This window comes from Coturnix japonica, chromosome 7 (assembly GCF_054131305.1).
Source record: "Coturnix japonica strain WE chromosome 7, WE-NBRP24, whole genome shotgun sequence".
NCBI classification, from domain to species: Eukaryota; Metazoa; Chordata; class Aves; order Galliformes; family Phasianidae; genus Coturnix; species Coturnix japonica.
In genome coordinates this window covers 4,446,564-4,467,288 of record NC_140669.1, presented here as the reverse complement: position 1 = coordinate 4,467,288, position 20,725 = coordinate 4,446,564, and the positions used below count along the sequence as shown (strand labels likewise).

The 20,725-nt window shown below is 33.6% G+C and overlaps 1 protein-coding gene across 10 annotated transcripts in view; it reads right to left on the bottom strand.

Annotated features, from left to right (window-relative positions):
• LRP1B (LDL receptor related protein 1B) overlaps window positions 1-20,725 on the bottom strand; it is a 553,348-nt gene that overhangs the window by 85,057 nt on the left and 447,566 nt on the right. For all 10 annotated transcript variants that reach the window (XM_015869156.3, XM_015869153.3, XM_015869152.3 and 7 more), the window contains 17 exons: window positions 20,353-20,545; window positions 19,815-19,940; window positions 18,851-18,979; window positions 18,316-18,435; window positions 17,187-17,300; window positions 16,842-16,991; window positions 13,441-13,563; window positions 12,244-12,363; window positions 11,536-11,664; window positions 10,480-10,602; window positions 9,663-9,803; window positions 8,367-8,554; window positions 7,449-7,632; window positions 5,647-5,732; window positions 1,952-2,074; window positions 1,024-1,205; window positions 360-559 (listed from right to left, as the gene is read on the bottom strand). In XM_015869156.3, the coding sequence (XP_015724642.2) occupies window positions 360-559; window positions 1,024-1,205; window positions 1,952-2,074; window positions 5,647-5,732; window positions 7,449-7,632; window positions 8,367-8,554; window positions 9,663-9,803; window positions 10,480-10,602; window positions 11,536-11,664; window positions 12,244-12,363; window positions 13,441-13,563; window positions 16,842-16,991; window positions 17,187-17,300; window positions 18,316-18,435; window positions 18,851-18,979; window positions 19,815-19,940; window positions 20,353-20,545 (2,431 nt within the window). The remainder of the gene's footprint in view (window positions 1-359; window positions 560-1,023; window positions 1,206-1,951; window positions 2,075-5,646; window positions 5,733-7,448; window positions 7,633-8,366; window positions 8,555-9,662; window positions 9,804-10,479; window positions 10,603-11,535; window positions 11,665-12,243; window positions 12,364-13,440; window positions 13,564-16,841; window positions 16,992-17,186; window positions 17,301-18,315; window positions 18,436-18,850; window positions 18,980-19,814; window positions 19,941-20,352; window positions 20,546-20,725) is intronic.

Genomic DNA, 20,725 nt, shown 5'->3' with positions numbered 1-20,725 from the left:
CCACTTTCAACAATAAGTTTATAATTTGGTCAAGAACTTATGTAACAATTGTACTCCTGAGTACAGAATAAGCAAAGCAGTGAATTCTTCTGAGTCTGTTCCTAGAGTTTCTGATTCATTTGACTTTTTTCCTTCAAACATATTTGAAAGGTGGAATGCATGTTTAAAAATGATTTTGATTCATAATAGGAAATGAATATGAAAAGCAGCTTTTAAAAGATGCTAGTAAGGAGGGAAATACGTACAAAAAGATTATTAAAAAATATTTTACAATGCAGTCTTTACATTTTTATAAGTAATAAACCATTAACAATTTGAAAATTACCAAAATTCCAAAAAACAGTAGGAGTTCAACCAACCTTTATGTCTATGAGATCCATCCATGTCAGAAAACTCAATATGATTTTCATCAGCCCAATACAGTCTGTGGTTGACATAATCTATTGTAAGTGCCATAGGTCTAGATATTTGCGTTTCTATGACAACAGTTTGACTGGAGCCATCCATACCAACACGGCCAATGTGAGGATATTCACAGCAATCAATCCAGTATAAGTATCTAAAAGAACCCAACAAAATACAACATTTGCTTTGTTTAGTGACGCAAAATAAGCAGTAAATAATCTAGTTAACATCAAGAATACATAGGTAACTAATCCATGATCTTTCCATTTTCTAGATAGCATTGGGGATTTTTCTAAAACTACCTGTAACAAATATGCAGGATTTGAACAACAGTCCTCATGTTAGATGAGCTTGTAAGCAACTCACTATGAACTAACAAAAAGTGCATTTAAATTGCTTAGGCTTGATATCTTGGATATCTTTTAATGTACTGCCAAGATTGGACTTCATGAATCTTATATCCTACACAGACACTGACATAATCAAACTTACCATGAATATTGTATTTTTCTTTTTATTTAAATAATAAATAAATAAAAAGGAAAAAAAAAAAAAAACTCAACCCAAACAACAATGCATAACAAAACCTTGAAGCATCACTAAACAGTTGCTTCATACCCAGCCTGTGGATCTAAGGAGAGATTTCTAGGAAACTTCACTCTTTTGCTCACGAGGACGGTAGGGTATAAGCCATTCACTTTAGACACTTCAATAATTCTCTTTTCAGTATCGGACCAATATAGATTCTTTCCAATCCAATCAACAGCCAGTGCATTGGGAACAGCTGTATTATGGACTACCTAGAAAAGCAAAAATTACAAAAATCTATTGAGGCAAAATCTGGGCTAAATTACTCAAATGGAAAACATAAACGTTCTTATGAAGATCAAATGCACTGATTATCAATATTTTCTCTCTGAATTCTGCACCAGTGTGAACTAAACTCACAGGGTATGTTTCCACTCATTTGTTCCTTGTTTAAGGAAAAAGTTAGACATAAGAGAAGAAGTGAAGAATTCCTTAGTGCATAACACAACTGCAAGAACAATGTAAATGTATGTGCTTAATAGTGGATTTGTGTGCTTAACAGTGGATTTGTGAAGCAAAATACAGAGGCACAGTTTTATTTTATTCAGGATCATTCATAGCAAAGACACTGAGTTATGTTCACTGTCTCACTCCATCTTCAGCAAGGAACCCAAACTGAAAATCAAGGAAAACTAAAAGAAAAGAAATAATAGATCCAGTATATTTATCAAGCTTACCTATTTACACAATTATTTTTTCTTTGGCTTGCTGTAAACCCCACAGAAGTAAAAACTGAGTCAAATGTCAAGTTAAGCCATACAGAACTTCGCTAATAAATACAGTCCTCTTAGCTCCTACCTTTACCATCAGAAAAGTTCCAAATGAATTTCCATTTCACTACAGCTTGCCAGATTATAGATATGATCATACCTTATTTCACAATTTAGATCACCACCATGAATTTCCCAAAATACTGGAAAAGGTAATTCTAATATTGACATTATTAATCAACAGTTACCTTGATGTCACTTCCATTCAAACACATTCTGTTTATCCTACTTCCATTTGGTCTGCTGGAATCAATCCAGTAGATGAACTCTTCTCTATAGTCAAAGTCTATTGCAATCACATTGTTTAGTCCCTAAAAATGGGGAAAAATAAAATAAAATCTAGTCTACTTGCTCAAGTAAGTTTGAATATAGAATATTTGATAACATTCAGAATGCAAATATACTGGATATAATAGTCATCAAAATGCTTTAATTTACTGACTGCTATTTCTGAGTACCTCTCCCTAATGTACATTACTTCTGGACAGTCAGAATAAGATAACACTTAAAACAGAAAGAAATGTGGGGATGAATAACTATTGCACAGATGCCTTGAAATTAAATGAAGCTATGGCATTTCCAATTTCTAACATTAAAAGCAAATTTTCAGTAAGTACTTATATCTTGCTAAATCTTTTTGGTAATTACTACCTTTGGCATTACTTTGGCAAACTAGGGGGGAAAAAGATACCTCACAACCATTTCCATTTGATGTAAGCACTAGAATACTATCACACTAAGGAATGGATTTAAAATATCCTTCTATACCAAAATGTCAGCTCTTTGGAAAATGCGAGAATATTCATTCTGTGACACTAAAATCAGAAATAGCATAATATTCACCATCTTTAGTGGTTACTTTTTATTATAAGTAATAATGAATTAGGAATTATAAACTCTAATGTCAAGAAGCTGAATTTTAATTCCAGAAGAAGGAGGTTTTAAGTTCTCAGATGCTAGACTATACAACACACACATATATTTGTAGTATGTAGAAATAGTATAAAAGTTAGAGATTCAGCAGGTGTTTGGAGGTCTCCTGTGACTTCAGTTACCAAGCCAGTACATCAAGGAGTGGTGATCATAGCTGAGGTAATCCTACAGGCTGGAATGAATAGCAATCATGTAATAATGTCTTTTTATCCCAAATGGCAGATAAGAAACAGAGGTATTATTTTCAAATGATGACCCTCATTTCCTTATCTGAAAATAGGAAACCCTTGTCTTATAATCTACTTAACATTGTGACTTGTAATGAAATAGTAGTTAATATTATACAAAGATGTTGTTATCAATGGTGAAACAGCAACAGTAAAAAGAACAGATGCACTTTTAAAACCAAATCAGTTCATCAGTTGTTATCACCCCAATGACCTTCTGCTCTCAGATATATAGGCAACCTCCCTTGTTAATGAAATTTTCAGCTGTAGAGGGAATGCTCTAGACTAACTAACAACAAAGAACAACAATATTCAATTGCCTTGAAAGTGATATGTGGCTTATCTACAAACCACAGTGTAATAAGTTAGATCTATCTTTTGAGTAAAACATAAAGGAAAAAAAGTGATCAGGCAACATAAAAGATCAGTAAAGAAAGCATGAAACAAAGCAGCGTTGAAGGACCACTCATTTTCAGAACAAAAAACACACATGTCCACGCATGCAGAGTTTTAGTACATATAACTGGCTGCAGTTCTGTCAGTTGTAATTGCAAAACAGTGGATCTCTCTTTTCCTACTACTACAACACGTGCACCTATGGATAAAGCCCCACTCCAAGTTCTTAATGAAGGAGACCACAAATGAATGAATACCAAGGTCTATCAAAAATCAATAACATTCTAGAAATCAAAGTCAGTAACTCTTGAAAAATAAGCTTTATCTCTGCATCTTTTAAAATACTGTATGCATTTGTGAAGTAACAAGGCTGATAGATGAATTTGTCCACCTTCAAGTCAATGGCTGCAAATATGTTCTTTTGGATCAGCATTGCTCCAATACTTTACATAAAATCAACTGCAAGTAGAATTGTTTAATTGTTTCTGTATATTTGCAACAGAGTTCTCTGTCCTGACCACATCATATCTTCCTGCCCTCAATAGCTCTTCAAAGTCCACCTTTCCTTATTCTTTGCCTTTTTTCTTTTTGTCTAGACTGATTTTAGACAAAATGCTGAAACTTTTAGATGACATCAGCTTCTCATCTGTTAGGCATAGCACACCACAGTCTAGTTCAAAATTTGTAGTCCCCTTGTTGCCCCAATGCAACTATAAAGGAGGTAAATAGTAAGTAAACAACTAATGATGAGGAGTCTATCTACTTTGCCTACGGATTTTTAAGACTACGAGTGAAGGAAATGGAAGGCAAAAGAATATATGTGAAATATAATCCAAACAGTTGACCTGTTTATGTACATTTGGATGAAGAAAAAGAGTAAAAGGCTGATGCATAACAGCTCAGAGAAGACCGTCGTCGTTCTTTCAGCTCCTCTACTCTGAGTTTATATGAGCAATTGTTAGAATGACAAAGCACAAACCAAATGCACAAAGAAGGTCGGTTCTGCTCCTTTGACAGAGGAGCTCTAGTGTTTGCCTTCATCTGGCAGATGTCTAAGAAAGGGTTAGAGCTGATTCATCATACCAATGCACAGACAAAAAGATGTCCTCATGAGGAAGACAGCTCACCTGTTATGCTGGTATAGCTCCCTCTTCAGCTTTCAAATCTGTATATTTTCAAAAATGGCTTACAAACAGGATCAAAGACTTCAAAAACTGAAGTATATATTAGACTGGTAAATTGGTATGATATGAAAACCATGGATTCTGTTCAATGGCTGGAGCTATGTTGCTCCTAATGCATTGAAAAGGAGTTCATTAAATTCAAGACTGATAAAGCTCTGAGCCAATCTGTCAGCACCAACCATAAAGAAAATTGACTGTTGCTCCCCTCTTTTCAAAGGCTGCTAGCAGTAGATATACCAGCAAAAGAGGAGAGTCAGTGAGATGCAAATGAGAAACCGTCAGAAGGGTTTCAGAAGAACAAACAGACAAAATGCTTGCTATGCTTAAATAAATTCAAATGATTAATGCAAGGTGATTAATTGAGCAACTACTGTTCTGAAAACCTCAACACCTCTCTTGTGACATTAAGATGCACAGCTTACTGACAAAAGAAGTCATAAAAAGCCTAACGCTATTGACTGGCACAACTGATTTTCTAGCCTGTTTCAATTGTTGTATTAATAGTCAAGAAAAAAGATGTTTTAATTACAACATACTTTGGAACTCCAATCTGTGGTAACTACACTTAGGTGAAGCATAGAAGCAGAGCAGAAACTGCTAAAACAATAGCTCTGCACTTACTAGGCAACTCGGTAACTATTTTGGTAGGTATTTTCAAATACCAGGCTTTTTTTTTTTTTTTTTCATAATAATTTAGAACAATTTCTCAAAAAAATCAGGTTTAGCCAAGGATGCATGTTCATGCATTGCAATACTGCAAATATTGGAATTGTGTTTACCTAGATCAAAAAACAGACTTGGATACTGACAGTGATTAGCGTAAACAATACATGGGCATATTTACATGAATATACTTTGAAAAGAATATAAAATTTGCTCCAAACATATTGCAGTGGAAGAGGACCACAAATAACATGATTTTCAGTACAATCAGAATGACTGACAAAACAGCTGCCTTGCCTGAGCCTTAATCATCGCAAACTTAAATAAGTCAATTTAAAACGTTATCCAAATGGTGAAGGTATTGCAGTTGTTCTGCGTTGCATACAGTGCCAATTATAGGATGACATTTCTGTCAGTTGCTTACGTTAAATAAGAATAAAAGTACGGAGTTAAACTTAGCGCATGGTACTATGATTATACCTGTTTCAACAAAGTGTAGTTGGATCCATCAGTGCTAATTTTTCTTATTTCATGATGATCAGCCAGTATTAAGAAAGGTTCCTCATCTAAACCCCGGGAGAAAGAATATATTAGACTAGCTTTTACGTTAATTTATGGAAAAAATCAGAAATACAATGCTGAAATACAGATGGTTTGAAAAATAAATGTTACATGCTCTGATCAATGTTATGGATGAAAGAAATATTTAAAACATTCAAATGCTCCAAGAAAGATCAATGATGCAGTATAAAAATGAACCAGGCAATCAATTAGTATATCTTTCAATGCAATTCAATTTTTTTGCATTTGTAATATGGGAACCATACTGTATTTTATGCTAATTTAATGCCAGAGATTAGATTTGAAATACATTCCATGCCTCTTCTTCTTAATTTGAATGCTTTCAAATGATCATTGAGAAGCTATTTTATTTTTCTGTTGCAAAGGAAACACATTTTAAAACATAGCTTTTTGACATTTCCATACCCTCAACATTCTACACATAGCTAAACAGACACTTGGACATCACTCAGAACTCAAGCTAGGTTTAGCATTTTTTATTTTTTTTTTAATCCCAGATTTTTATTTTATTAATTAATATTCCTTCAGATACTCAAATTACGTTATCAATTTGAAACACTTCTGAAGTGGGCATATATAGTAATAAAAAATAAGGCAAAAACAATCTGTCCTATTTTCGCTCTACTAACAGATTGATGTACTAAAACAAAACACTAATAAGGAAGCTTATTTAAGACTTGCATCTACAACTCAGATACTCTACGATTCTGAGGCAGGAATAAGTTCAGAATTTCATCCCCTGTCTCATCCTTTGCACTCTCTGATTATTCAGGAAAGCACCTGGACATTAACTAGAACTACATGACCTTTAAAGTTCCCTTACAACTCTAAGGACTCTATAATTCTATGTTCCTACATACACAAGGGAAACATATAATCCTGTTTCACAGCATTTAGAAATAAACTAGATGGTTTTTATTAAAAAAAAAAAAAAAAGCAAAAATAAAAACCAACTAGCAAAATGAAACTTTTCTTTTACAAAGCTGGAAGAAGTAGGAGTCTGCAACAGTTGGAAATGGTCTGCACTATGAACAAAACCCAGCAGAAAATGCTAAGGGATTTTTGTTTCTTTTCTGTTAACATTTTGCTCTTCCTTTCACTGATATCATGAATCCTACTGACTGAAGTATATAAAAATATCAGGGGCACGGAGAGAGGCGTGAAGAAATAAGCACCATTATAAATATATTTTGAACTTTATTGTTTATTGCATATGAGAGTGGAGAATTCCATATGCTCCAGGAATAATAGATTTCACCATTTCTGTTATACTTCCCTGTTGTTTTCTTTTGTTTCTTTGTTTTTGCCATGTACTCATTAAACAAAATGGGAACTTTCAAGGGCAGTTTAGTAATCTGAAGACAATGAAATAAAACATCAGGAGCATTCTACATAAGCATAATGCTCTTATTAAGTTATTGAGAAGTAGAATTAAGTGATTATTTTAAACACTCCTGATAATTTTTCTAGAAAAAATAATAATTCAAACTCTCATAATCCACTGTAACAATACACCAAAAATGCTTTAAGTACAATACACACTCAAAATAAAACATGTTCCTTCCCTACTACTTATTGAAGTGATGTACTTCGAAGTAAGTGCTTATCTTGCACAAAGGAGGAGCAAAACATACCTTGGAGATAAAGAATATCACAGATTACAACCATAGGTTTAAAAAACACACTCAAAAAAGCAATACCTGAAAGGGATTTGCAGCCATTTAGGTTATCAGGCTGTATTTCATACCCATCTGCACACAAGCACTTGTATGTTCCGTATGTATTGATGCACTGCTGGCTACAGGGAAATCCAGATGAACATTCATCAATATCTGTACATGTTTTGCCATCATCCTTCAGCTGGAATCCAGGCCAGCATTTGCACTGGAAAAAACACCCAAACAAATGCATTCATTTTGAATTACTTGCTGACTCATCTTTATTATCTCCTGAACATGTTAGCATCATAAAATTCAAGCATCCTCAGTTTTTTTTTAGGTAGTATTCTAATTGCATTGCTATTTATACTGTTAACAGAAAGGTAAAAGTACATTTCCTCTTAGCTATTGGTGGTATGATCATAAATATAATTCCCTCTCAAATAACCCTCTTGTTAGAATGATGAATTATTTTTCCTCTTTAAGTAAAGAAAAAGGCATCTTCTCAAGAATATGAAAAGGATATGTTTATGAAAACAATGAACCCTTTTTGGCATTCCTTATTTTCAATTGCACATGTGTTTATTTGGTATGGCCTACATATAATGTTTACAATTTTTGCCCAGCAAGGTTGTGAATGAACCCTCCCTGGATGCAATCAAGTCCAGGCTGGATGGGGCTGTGAGAAACCTAGTCTAGAGGAAGGTGTCCCTGTCTATAGCAGGGGGTTAGATCTAGATGGTCTTGCAGGTTCTTTCCAACCCAAACCATTCTATGATTCTATGAATATTTTGTTGATAATATCTACAAATCTATGTAACAGATTCAGTGAGTGAAAACTTTGAAGGTCTGACACCTCATCAGAAGTAGTTAACACAGCAGAGTTTTATTACAACCATGGAATAGTTAAGAAGCAGTTAAGAGCTGAAATTATATTACATATATTTTATAGATATTCACCTTGTATCCAACAGGAAGATCCTGACAATCCTGAGAACAGCCACTAACTTTCTTACTGAGGCACTCATTAATATGGCAGCTTTTCTCATCAGAGCCATCGCTACAATCTTCTTTGTTATTACAAACATTACTCTGAGGAATACACTTGCCATTTTTGCACATGAAGAAAGAGCTGTTACATGACTGCTCTGGAAAAGAAAAAGAGGACAACTTTGTGTAGTTTACTAGTATTTGGAATGAATGTTCTCATGAATCAGCTCTAATGTGAGCATAAAATAGCACACAATTATGTAAAAATTAAATATTACTTTCTAAATGGTAATAATATAAATCCTTTTTCATTCTTCAAAGGCTTATTCCTCCACTGGTAAACATATTTGTTTGCTTCTAATTGAGAAACTCCTACCTTGTCTCTGCACAGAACGTAATCATTGTAAGATTTAGAAAGCATGGCTTCTCTCCCCCATGAGTTCTGTGGTGTTAGTAATATGACTGAATATACTAAAGCATCTCCTTTGCTGATGACATCATTATTTGTATTTTCCTTGTGTGGAAGACTTAAAACAACCCATATTTGACAAACTCAGTCCAAATTGGTCAGCGTATTTGTGAGGATCATCATTTATCTTATAAGATTACAAAGAACAAGTTAAAGTGAGGTACTGAAAACTCTAATAAATATGTTATGTATCATTCCACATAATACAAATCAGCAGTACAAAAAGTTAGACTGATAACACTGAACTTCTACTATCACATAGAACTAGATTTAATTAAAGCTGTCTGTACTTCTTTCAGAGAACTTCTGTAATTAGATTTTAAAGTTAGATTTGGAAAAATTAAAGGGAGAACTAAAGCTGAAATACAAGATAACTTGAGGGAATTCCCCTCCTGTAACGAATCACTTAGTTTTGAAAAAGATCAGACTGTTAAACAGGGAGCAGTATTAGACACAGCTACAAATTCATGTACCACCAGCTACACCGTGCAAATCCCAAGGCTTTCACAGTTTGTAAAATTCATTTGCAGTTTGAGATCATTTGAAAACTCTTCTGTATGTCCATAATATCAAGATCTTCAGTAGAACTGTCAGGAGACTGGTAACAGAAACTCCTAACATACTCCCTAATGTTTGAAATTTCAGCAATTATATGTGGTTTAACAAAGGTAAGGCATATTACACCAGAAAACCACTGTATATGTAAGATATGATGCTTCTCATTTGCTTAACTACAGCCCCAAGCTACTGTTTGAAGAAGAATGGTTAAACAGGTTCTAAAACAATTTAATACGGACCTGAACTTCTGCATTTTTTGTTTATAGGTGCTTCATCAGAATGGTCTGGGCAGTCGAAATCCCCATCACATTGCCACTGGGAGTTTAGCAGGCATCTCCCATCTGCACAAGTGAACTCTCCAGGATGACAGCGACGATACCCTGGAAGTACAGTAATTGGTGATTTCATCCTTTGCTCAACATTTTTGACACAGAACGTTGCATATACAAAAGAAATTGTCTTTTGTTCCATTAATGGATACTCAGCAACATATGCTTACACACAAGTGTCTTCAAAGACAGAAAAAATCAAATGCATGTTATGCAGCACAGTATAGTCCTGTAACAATTCCCACCAATGCAAAGTGTAGTTATGCAGCTCTCACATAAACCTAAATACATTATCCTAAGTAATCTCCATAAGTAAATGAACATTATCCTAAATACTAGGAAATAGTTTTTCAACAGTTATTTTAGAAATTACTAAACCCACTAAATAGTTTTACAGAACTAGTGTAACACACAGGCTTTCTCTTTGAGACATGCATACTCATTTTAACCATTCTAAGCATGCATTTTCTAAGACTTCCAAAAAAAAAAAAAAAGAAAAGAAAAGAAAAAAGAAAGAAAAAAAGAAAAAGGAAAGAAAAAGAAAAAAAAAAGCAGGAAATAAATTTATAAATTTCCAAATTAATGTTAATGTCAAGTTGAATTTATTAATGCACGAAAGCAAAGAACTTCCTTTTGCAATAGTGACTTCAAAGTAACAGACCTTGCAGAAGGCCCCACATTTAACAGTTTGGAACTTTTATGTTTTCTCTACTTTTATTATACTTGCCACATTCCAGTGATTCATCCGATCCATCTCCACAGTCATCATCATGGTCACATACAAACTGTTTTGGAATGCAGATGTTGTTATGGCATGTGAAAGCATTCTCATCACAAGTGTTATTAGGAGCTAAAGAGAATACAGTACATAAAACATAGATGAAATTGAAAAGAGTAAGAGAGACAAATTTTCTTACAGAAAAAATGACAAGCAGTCAGATTCGGTGCACTCAATGTAAACAACTTGCTTCTTATGTAAATCACTAGACAAATAAATGGCAGAAGATTGTATGCAACTTGGTAGCGATGAACAAAGAAGTAAAGGTAGCTGGCCTCTCATATAATATAACACAAATGGTTTCAGAAGTTGATGCTGTCTACAACTTAACATCTGCCTCTGAGAAACACAGTTTGGAAAGTATAACTTTCCTTTCTATGTTAGTCTGATCCTGAACAAAAGCTCTTTAAAAACCATAAACACAAAATATATCTCAACTAAAAAAACCAACTTATAACAGAATATACATTCAGTGAAGAGACATTATTTCAGTATTTTTCATCTATACCATTTTTGTATACAGTTATAAAACAAGACCCCTGATGATACTACTACTACTGAACATTTGACACACAGTACAAATGTGTCTCACAGAAGACTGAGTGCAATAGTTTGCAGGGTGAGAGATGCTGGCATCTCCTAATTAGGGAGAAAATATTCGAGGGTGATATCTGTTATGACAACATCTATTACACGCAGTAGCATTTTCTTCAGGCAGTGGAATGTAGTCAACAACCTGCTAGTTTTCATTAGTAAATATGTTGTCTAATATGTGTGATGTGACACACTGTTTTCAGCTTGTGTACATCAGTATATATTAACAAAATCTGAAGATGTTATTCTGACTAAAACATTTAAGGATCCTGCTATGTATGCCCCATGTGGTTGTACTAACAATCTTGACAATATAGAAGTATGACTCCACAGAAATAAACAACGTCTGGATACTGTAAAGGCAAAAGTGTCAAGCAAAGAAATACCACACATCTCATCAAGCAAACATACCACAGCCTGCTGTAGAGAGTTCATCACTTCCATTTGGACAGTCTCTTTCACCATCACAAAGCCAGTGTTGAGGAACACAGGCATGGGAGCCTAGGCAACTGAATGTCCCCACAGCACACGTCACTGAACCTGAAAAAATAACATGAGTGGCTTCAAAGGAGATTTTTCTTGGTGCAGTATGGCAAACATACAAGCTAGCTCGTATTTTACAGGAAAAATCTGACCATCTATTACCTCTCACACTTATTCTCTGAATTTACTGTAAGGAAATTTAATTTACTGCCATTTATGAAAACTGTCCAACAGAATAACTTTACAAAGCAATTCTGGACTTTATGCTGGGACTGTGTGAATGAAGGAACTACACTCATAAGCCACACAACCCTAACATAACTACAGTCTATGGCAAGAGTCTACAGATATTCAGAACTTGTATACAACAACCCCATATACCTAAAAGAGAACCTCTAAGAATACGTACCACATATTTCTTCTTGTTTGTGTTTTTTTTTTTTTCTTTTGTTTAAAGAAAATATTATATCCTAGCATTCATTTTTACTCTGTTTTGAATTACTCAATTCATCACTTAATCTTATCAGCAAAATATACTTGCTATACTTGCTCCCTTCCAGCTACCTTCATGGATCCCTTGGACTTTTTCTGTACGGATGGTCTGACATGACACAGAGGTAAAATTATTCTACTTACCACAAATAGCATCGCTCTCATCAAAGCCATTTCCACAGTCATCCTCACCATCACAAATCCATTGCTTAGAGATGCACTTGTCTGCAGAACAAGCAAACTGATTCCACGAGCAGGACGAATCTAAGAATGACAACAGCCATTGTCTTTTTTTAGGTTCAAAACAGCACTATGCTGCCTGCAGTTTATGCAAAGAGACCCTCCACACAGAAATCTCTACACGAGTTCTTTCTGCCTGCCCAACTGCAGCATATTTGTTTAAGTTGAAAGTAATGGCAAATTTCGGTGCTTCCAAATGATGGCGGAAATACTCTAAATATAAATGCTATTATGGTGATCCTTTCCAAAATGGTTATGAAACGCTATTCAGGCAGACTTCCCTGTTTAAGGACAAAAATTATATCGTTCTAATTAATGACAAGAGACTTAAGCATTAGCAATAAAAAGAATTTTCAGTAATTGAATCTGATTCAAAAATAAAATATTTTAACAACTACATCAAAATGGCTGAGAGTTGTCAGTACGGGAAGAAAACAGACTAAAACCCCTTCTTTAACTCAAAAAAAAAAAATATTGCCCTGTTCAACTACAACTGAGTTATTGAAATCGTATGTTCGATTAAGCCATACAAATATAAAGGCCAACTCTGAATACAAGCAAAATCAACCTGTATTGCTCCTCAGTTATGCAGAATTTAAGAACCACAAGAGATCTGAGATGGAATGAACCCTTCACGTTTTTAACAATTTATGCTGTATTTTATTCCCAACAATTTAACTGTCGCTCTAGATAGCTATACCTATATGGCCTCTCATGCAAGAAATTTCTACTATCGTGCCATAAATGTCTATTTTGTTTACTTTCTGCTACAGATAAGAAAATATATTAGTATGAAATGATTGTATTTATAAAAATGTTCTTGCGAGGAATTACAAAGAATTGGTGAAACTGTTGGATATTAAAGAAACAGAAAAGCCTGTATGAAAATGTCTCTTTAGGAGAAAAAAGAAAATATTGACAGTGCTTTCATTCTAGTGTACAATAGGGTATTAAACATTGAAAGTAAAGATTTGTGTTTGAAAACATTAGACAAGAACATTTCCATATAGCTTTATGTTCAATCTTTAAGATATATTCAGGTATGTTTTGTTTTGAAAATGTGTTGGTGATTACAGAAGTACAATCAGATCAAATGCTCACCACAGTGTAATTCATCCACTCCATCCTCGCAGTCTTTCTGCCCATCACAAAGCCAGGTGTTCAGAATACATCTTCCACTAGGACAACCAAAATAATTTTCTTCACATGTGGGTTTGTTTTGAACTGTGATAAAATAAAGAATGTAATGTAAAATGGTCTCTACTAGTATGACTAGGAGCCTAATACATTTTTGCTAAATTTCTGAATACTGATGGACAAGGAAGTGATTATGTTTAAAAACGTAAAAAGAAAATAAATATTACTTACATTATTTAACTGTGTTCATAAAGATTAGAAAATATTGGTGACTAAGTGTAGGGAGCTGAAATACTTCATTAATTTACACAGGAACAACATCAATTAAAAGGTCTTATAGTGGAAAAGGTAGTTCAGTTTATAATATTTTATATGTGATAAATCAAAACTACTAGTTATTTTATGCCAGCTGAAGAAATTGCCCTTTTGATCTATCCTCCAGTATCAACAAGATAACCTAATCAGGGCAGTATTTTTGTCACATTCGCTGAGATAAGCAATAAATCTGATGCATGCTCAGAGAGTTCCCAGCAAATTTTATCACCAACATTGGAGCCAGATTTAGACTCTGTCATGAAAGAAAAAGTCATTCTTCCATGCTTCATTGCTCTGTATAGGGTCAAAGGCACTTAAGATTTACTTCACAGACATGAAGCAAAAGAACATGATAATATATGTAGTTTTAAGACATAAGAAGAAATATTAGTGTAATGAGTGGCAAAGACTACTTTCAAAATTTCAACCAAGCTCTTGGCCTGTGAAAACCCAGGCAATATCTCCTCATTCTGAGCTCTAAAGATCACTAAAACTCTCTTGCTAAGGTTTCTATTACTACTTCATTGTATCAGGGCTATTTATACTGCTTTTTGATTAGTATTTTTCCCCATTCTATTTTTTATTAAGACAAGAATAATAATGAAGTTATGATATTTATGCCTTACTCAACTTCATGAGTATTAAAACAGCACAGAAGACAACCACCCCTACATGAATATTGTTCCTTACTTTTCTCTAAGAACAATGGCATTGAACAAAGTTAAGATTGTTAATGGGAATTATCATATTCATAACAAAAACAACAGTCAGAAATGTAATTTGCCAGAGGCAGGCAGTTTTGAATGAGAGGGAAAAAGAAATCACAAGTGGGTTGAACTGGAATGGTATTGCTTTCAAATAAAGGGATGATCCAGGCAATTAGTCACACATTAAAATGATGGAATGTTTTGGAACACACTTGGAAAGATAGAATAAAGTAACACAAATAAATGGACAGTGGAATAAAATGCAACATTAGTTTACATATGCAACATTAGTTTACTGAAGCTATATCATAGTAGCCTGAAAATCTTCTTTGTGATTGTAAAAACCCTACAAACAAAGGAAATAAAGTAATTCTAAGCTATTTTGAGCTCAAACACATCTAATTCTAAAGAATTATTAGATAATCTGGAAAACATGCAGTTTGGAAAGAAAACTATAATTTAACACGCATCTGCCTACAGCAAGGATTAAAAGTCTTTAATAACTGGTTTAATTGATGTTTGTGATAAATTGTGATAAATAAAGTTACCTTCTGGATCTATGTTATTTTTTTCAACAGTAAATTTGGCACAAAGTAAATGAGAATTCTAATAGAAGGTTTTGATAACACACTGGATAATTACACAGACAAACAGAATACTAAAAAGGAATAACCAGATGTTAATTACTAGGCTAGCAGCAATTAGGTAGTATTCAATAATGTAAAATTCCAAGTTTTATTTTTACTAACAGTAATCCTCAAAAAAAAAAAAAAAAAGATACTGGTCACAGAAGATCATTACAACCACATGGGAACCAATTATTAGAACAAATGGAAATGAAATTTCAAAGTGCATATTCACTGATACAAAAAAAAAAAAAAGTTTTCATCTACCATATTGGATACTGGCTTGGTATATTGCAGGGAGATGCAAAACCAGAAGACTAAGACAGCATGAGTACATATATTATTGCTAAGGAAGATTTCTAAAATGCCTTGGCTTACGTGCTCCCATTGCATGTAAAGACTTAGGATACAATTATGCAAAGATTCCAAGATCTTTATCAGCACAAGAAGAAACAAACGGGAACACGTGTGAAGTTGAAATTAGGAAATTAATGAGCTTCTGGAAGATTACAAGAATACTATGGGGAAAAAAATTACTACTCATTTATAATTCTGCAAATTTTTGTTTAAAACTCATGGTAAGGGACAGTTGACATAAGCTTGATATCTACAGTTTCTTTATTAGTGCAATATCCCCAGTTTGACCAGAAATTGATAGTATTGACCTAATTCTACAAATCATATCACAGTGATTTTGCTTTTTTTGTAATACTTCAGAATTCAGGTTGAGACATATAATTTATGAGTATACCAAGTATTTCTCAAGTCTCCCGAAACAGCTTTCAAAAAAGCACCATATTCCTGTATGTGGCATCTTTTTCTCCAATGTTACTACATAGGTGACGAGGAGAAACCAATTTCAACACTGAATACTTTGTTATCTTCTGAGGTTCACTAACACTACAGACATTCTGATAAAAATTGCTTAACAAAATGTTATTGAGGTAAGAGCTGTCCTTCAAATTTATATTACGCACACATATACCTTGAACAATTATGTTTCTAATATATTTCCTGAATTATCTTTAAAAACTCAGATGAAAATTTGGAATAATACAACTCTTTAAATTGTAAAATACAATTGCTTCATCCTTTTTTTTCAAGCAGTAGATTTCTACAGAAAACAACCCAAGTTCCAGCCATAAACACATCTTGATTTTCTAGAAATCTACCACCTCAGGGACTTAAGTGTACCTAATCTTTGCTGACTCAGGAACAGAACAATTGCAAAAGCAACAGTCCTGGATTCTACACTGCAGTCTACAGTAAAGTACTTCGAGAAAACAAAAGAGAAAGTTTTAAAATAATAATAATTAGATATATGAAAGGAAGGAAATACCATCCACTGAAACAGCTCTTTTGATTTCATGCCAGAGTTTGATATTTCATGACTAATGTTCTAACCAAATACAAATGAATAATGATAGATCTAACCTGGATGAAATATGAAGTTAGGCATTATACTTGTCTTCAGAGAAATGCATTAATTGGTAAAAAATTGCATCACCTTATGAAACATGAAGGCTAGTGAAAACACTTCACTAACATTACACTTATATCTGCATTAAATGTTACATATGGGCCAAACAAATATTTTCTAACATTAAAAAACAACAACAAAAAAATCAAAACAAACAACAGAAAGAACCAAGGAACAAGGGAAAATATTTTTCCAGAAACATAATTTATAACTTCCAGTTTTCTTTTTGACAGTTACCTGGGCATTTTAGTTCATCTGTATAATCTCCACAGTCATTAGATCCATCACATATCCATTCTGGCAGTATACAAAGTGAAGTGGAATTACAGTTAATAAATCCTGTAGATTTGATTCCAAGTTTATAGAAGTAAGCACAGTTTGTATTATCTGGAAGGAGACAATAAATCACTGTATCACACCTAACATAAAGTTTTATTGCATGGTTTTCACATTTATCTTGAATTTGCACAGACTATGCAACCACTGCTATCTAACAAGTAATGACTATGAATGATCCCCTATATAACAAGTAATAATCATGAAACAAACGCTAAGATGAAGCACAGACAAACACAAACTTACTACAATTCTTTTCATCCGTAGCATCTGCACAGTCAATGATCTGGTTGCACCGTGCTGATTTTCCAATGCAAGTCCCATCTGCACAACGGAATTCTGTTGAAGTACATGCTGAATCTATAACATATGGATAAATATATGTGTGTGTATATATATATATATATATATATATATATATATTGGTGTAATAAACAGTTCAGATATATATTATTATGCTTATAGTTTCTACCTCTTAGGATGGTGCATTCAGAACCTACTGCTTCTTCAGAAAGTTTACTATGGTTGAAAGAATACATTTCTAATTTTTTAATTCCTTTATCACGGCTTTGACATGTGTCTTTAGACAATTCAACTCAGTTTGAGATAATCAATGTGAGGAGGAGACAAGCCCTTGCAGGACTATCTATGAATCTCTAGATTTTTTCCTTTAATACCACATAGGGGTTATTCCTTGTATACTTTTCTCTCTATCCACAATCAGATGTTTTCAGATGTATTAAAAGCCATGCAGCACTTGCAGAAAAGTAGCTGCCAGAGCTGCATTTTGGTTTATCTGTGTATTGTGGCATAACTGCTCCTCCAGACTTTCTGGACTGTAACTAAGGATTTGCATTGTCTGCTATATTGTGTTTCTGTCAATGAATGAACACAAGATAAATACTCATGTTTTAAAATGCAAAAACAACATGGATATAAAACAGAAAACAATGCTGATACATTTTATAAAGGATACAGACATTGCAATGTGTCTGAGAAGTGAAGAAAGAAAACACTGTCTTCTTCAAAGGAGAAACAGCAGCAGATGCAGAAAAGAAATATCTTATCTTGCTCATGTATCACTTCATGGAAGACACAATAATACTATATTTGGAGTTTTCCAGAGGAAAAAAAAAAATAAAAATCTCCTTCTAAAGCACTGTAGATGTAAACCAAACTCAGTGTTGATATCAGCCCCAACATGTGATTTCAAAGGTAGCAGCGTGCAGGTGCCCTTGTTTTCTAATTATAAAAAGAAATTCCCAGCTCTGGTCATTCTAATTAAAATATTTGCATTTTCTAACTACTTCTCTTCACAAAATATATATTCATGGAGCAATAGCCTGAAATCACCTCGGTAGTAATCACCATTTACCTTTACAATCAAATTCATCAGAGTTGTCACCACAGTCATTTGTACCATCACACACTTTGTTACGCAAAATACAGCGTCGATTAGAACATGGTTTGAAACCCTTTCGACAGCCTCTATTTTCTGGAAAACAAGAACATAATTTAATTTAGACATTTGATATACCGATATCCTTACACTAAAATCAGACACACTGAAAAGCATTTTAAACATATTTTCTTTGGTACACTTTCATCATAAAGGTGACACACAGCATTAGCAATTCAGATAAAGCAGAATGAAAGATGCCACATTTACCCTAAAAGAAATACAGCAATAAGAAGGAGTGTAAAACCATTTAATAACAATGAGAAGTCCATGAACTGCAGGCACACAACTTATTTTTTCCATGTAATATCTTTTGTTGTTTAATTTAATTAAATGTGTGTTTTATTATTTTCTTCTGCTGTTCATTTAGGTAATCAGTCATTATATGCTAATAAAAAATTCACAGAGAAATCAGTATAAAGTTGAAGTTCAAATGTCTGGAAATACTCACCACAGTAAAAGAGTTTCTCATCAGACTTGTCCTTACAATGAGCAGTGCCATCACAAGTTAGCTGGTAATCAATGCATTCACCATTTCCACATTCAAACTCAGAATAAATGTTGCAAGTAGAATTTTTAGCTAAAAATAACATACATTACATCATTTTTATTTTTTTTTAAATCTTTTGATAACAACTGATATCTAAATAGCAACAACAAAAAATAATCAGAAATTTCGTATGGTGTTGGACTCCTGTACAAGGTGAGAGACTGTAAAAGACAAATGCAGCCAAAGATCCATTACTTTATGGGAAGATGTAGCAAAGCAAGCTAGCAATATGGAAGAGATGATGACTTGTTACCACTGCCCTCAACTCAAGAGGAAGAATGAGGAAATGAAGTCTACTTATTGTAATAGAAACAAGCAGAAGAGCACAATATTTCTACTCAATTTTAGGACAAAGAGATGTCTTCTATACAAAAAAATTAAGCCAACATAACTTGAAAACTATTGGATTCAAATATGAAATACATAAGTGCTACAAATGTGGACAAAGTGAACTCTGATCCTCTTTATGATTTAGAGAGTCCTTAGAGTGCTAGTCATCTTTATCGGAGCACTGCTTTTCCCTTTTTTCCCTCCTATCAGAATTGTAAGAACGAAGAATCCTCATTAGATTTGCAGCTTATCTACTACAGCGTAAGAAATGTTAAACAGAACATAAATAGACAAACTGAAGTCGAAGAAATTAACAGATATTAATGATTTTTAACCCTGCAAAAGTCTTATCAGAAGTAAAATAGTTTAAAGCCTGTTATATGCCAAGCTTTGCCAAAATTCAAAATAATAATAATAATGTCTAGAGCGATATAGAAATACATAAAGTCAAATTCATAAATTGGGCCAACTGGCTTTATGATAGTCAACTACACCACAGCACAGAAAAAGCACTGAATCAGCTAGTATTACTTACTCACACATCTGTTATCATCTATCAGTATTCTATCCCCTCTACATGAACAGTTCACTCGTCCATCAGGAGTCAGAAGACATAAATCGTGACAGCCTCCATTCATTTGCGCACAAGGAGATAATTCACCTGAAGAATAAACAATAAAAATTGGATTCAGTTTTATTAAACTTGCTTCAGTGGCAAATTTATTAGAGACAGAAAGATTGTTGTATTTTAGATCTATGGGCAATTGGTTCAAGTTTACAAGTCAAATGAAAATGTCAGCATGCCTCAGAGGGTTGCGTACAGAAGATAAACAAATGGAGTTCACTTGAATACAATCACTAAACCTCCCCCTCACAGCAAATAACAAAGCTGCAGATACTTTACAATAAATTATTTAGCTACTATCACATTGGAAAAAATGAACATAGCAGACACAGTTCATTCAACACCATTTGTCCAATCTTTTGTTAGCAGCTCCTAGACTGTAACATATTTTAAGTGAGTTAAAATTATGTAAAATGCTTGAAATAAGGTATCTTCTTTTGAAACTTACAACTGTTAGTATCATTGGCAACAGCAATAATTCCCATTGGCTGATGTGGGATATCAGAACGAAGAACTTTTGTATCTCCTCCTGTGTATTTACTGGAACGCAGAATAGCTCTTCTCACTCCATCAGACCAGAAAATATAATCATCGTATACAGCCAGGCTGAGAAAAGTACCCGGTCCAGATTTGACAATTACCTAGAATATATAAGTACAGAAAAGAAACATGAGAAGGGCTGCTGTCTCTGGAAAAAAAAAAAATAAAAAAAATAATAATCTTTGAAAAAGAAGCTGTGATTCTCATCACTTTATAGTTTTACCCAAAATACTTATTCTTCTACCACTTACAGCACCTAAAAAAATTGTCACAACAACACA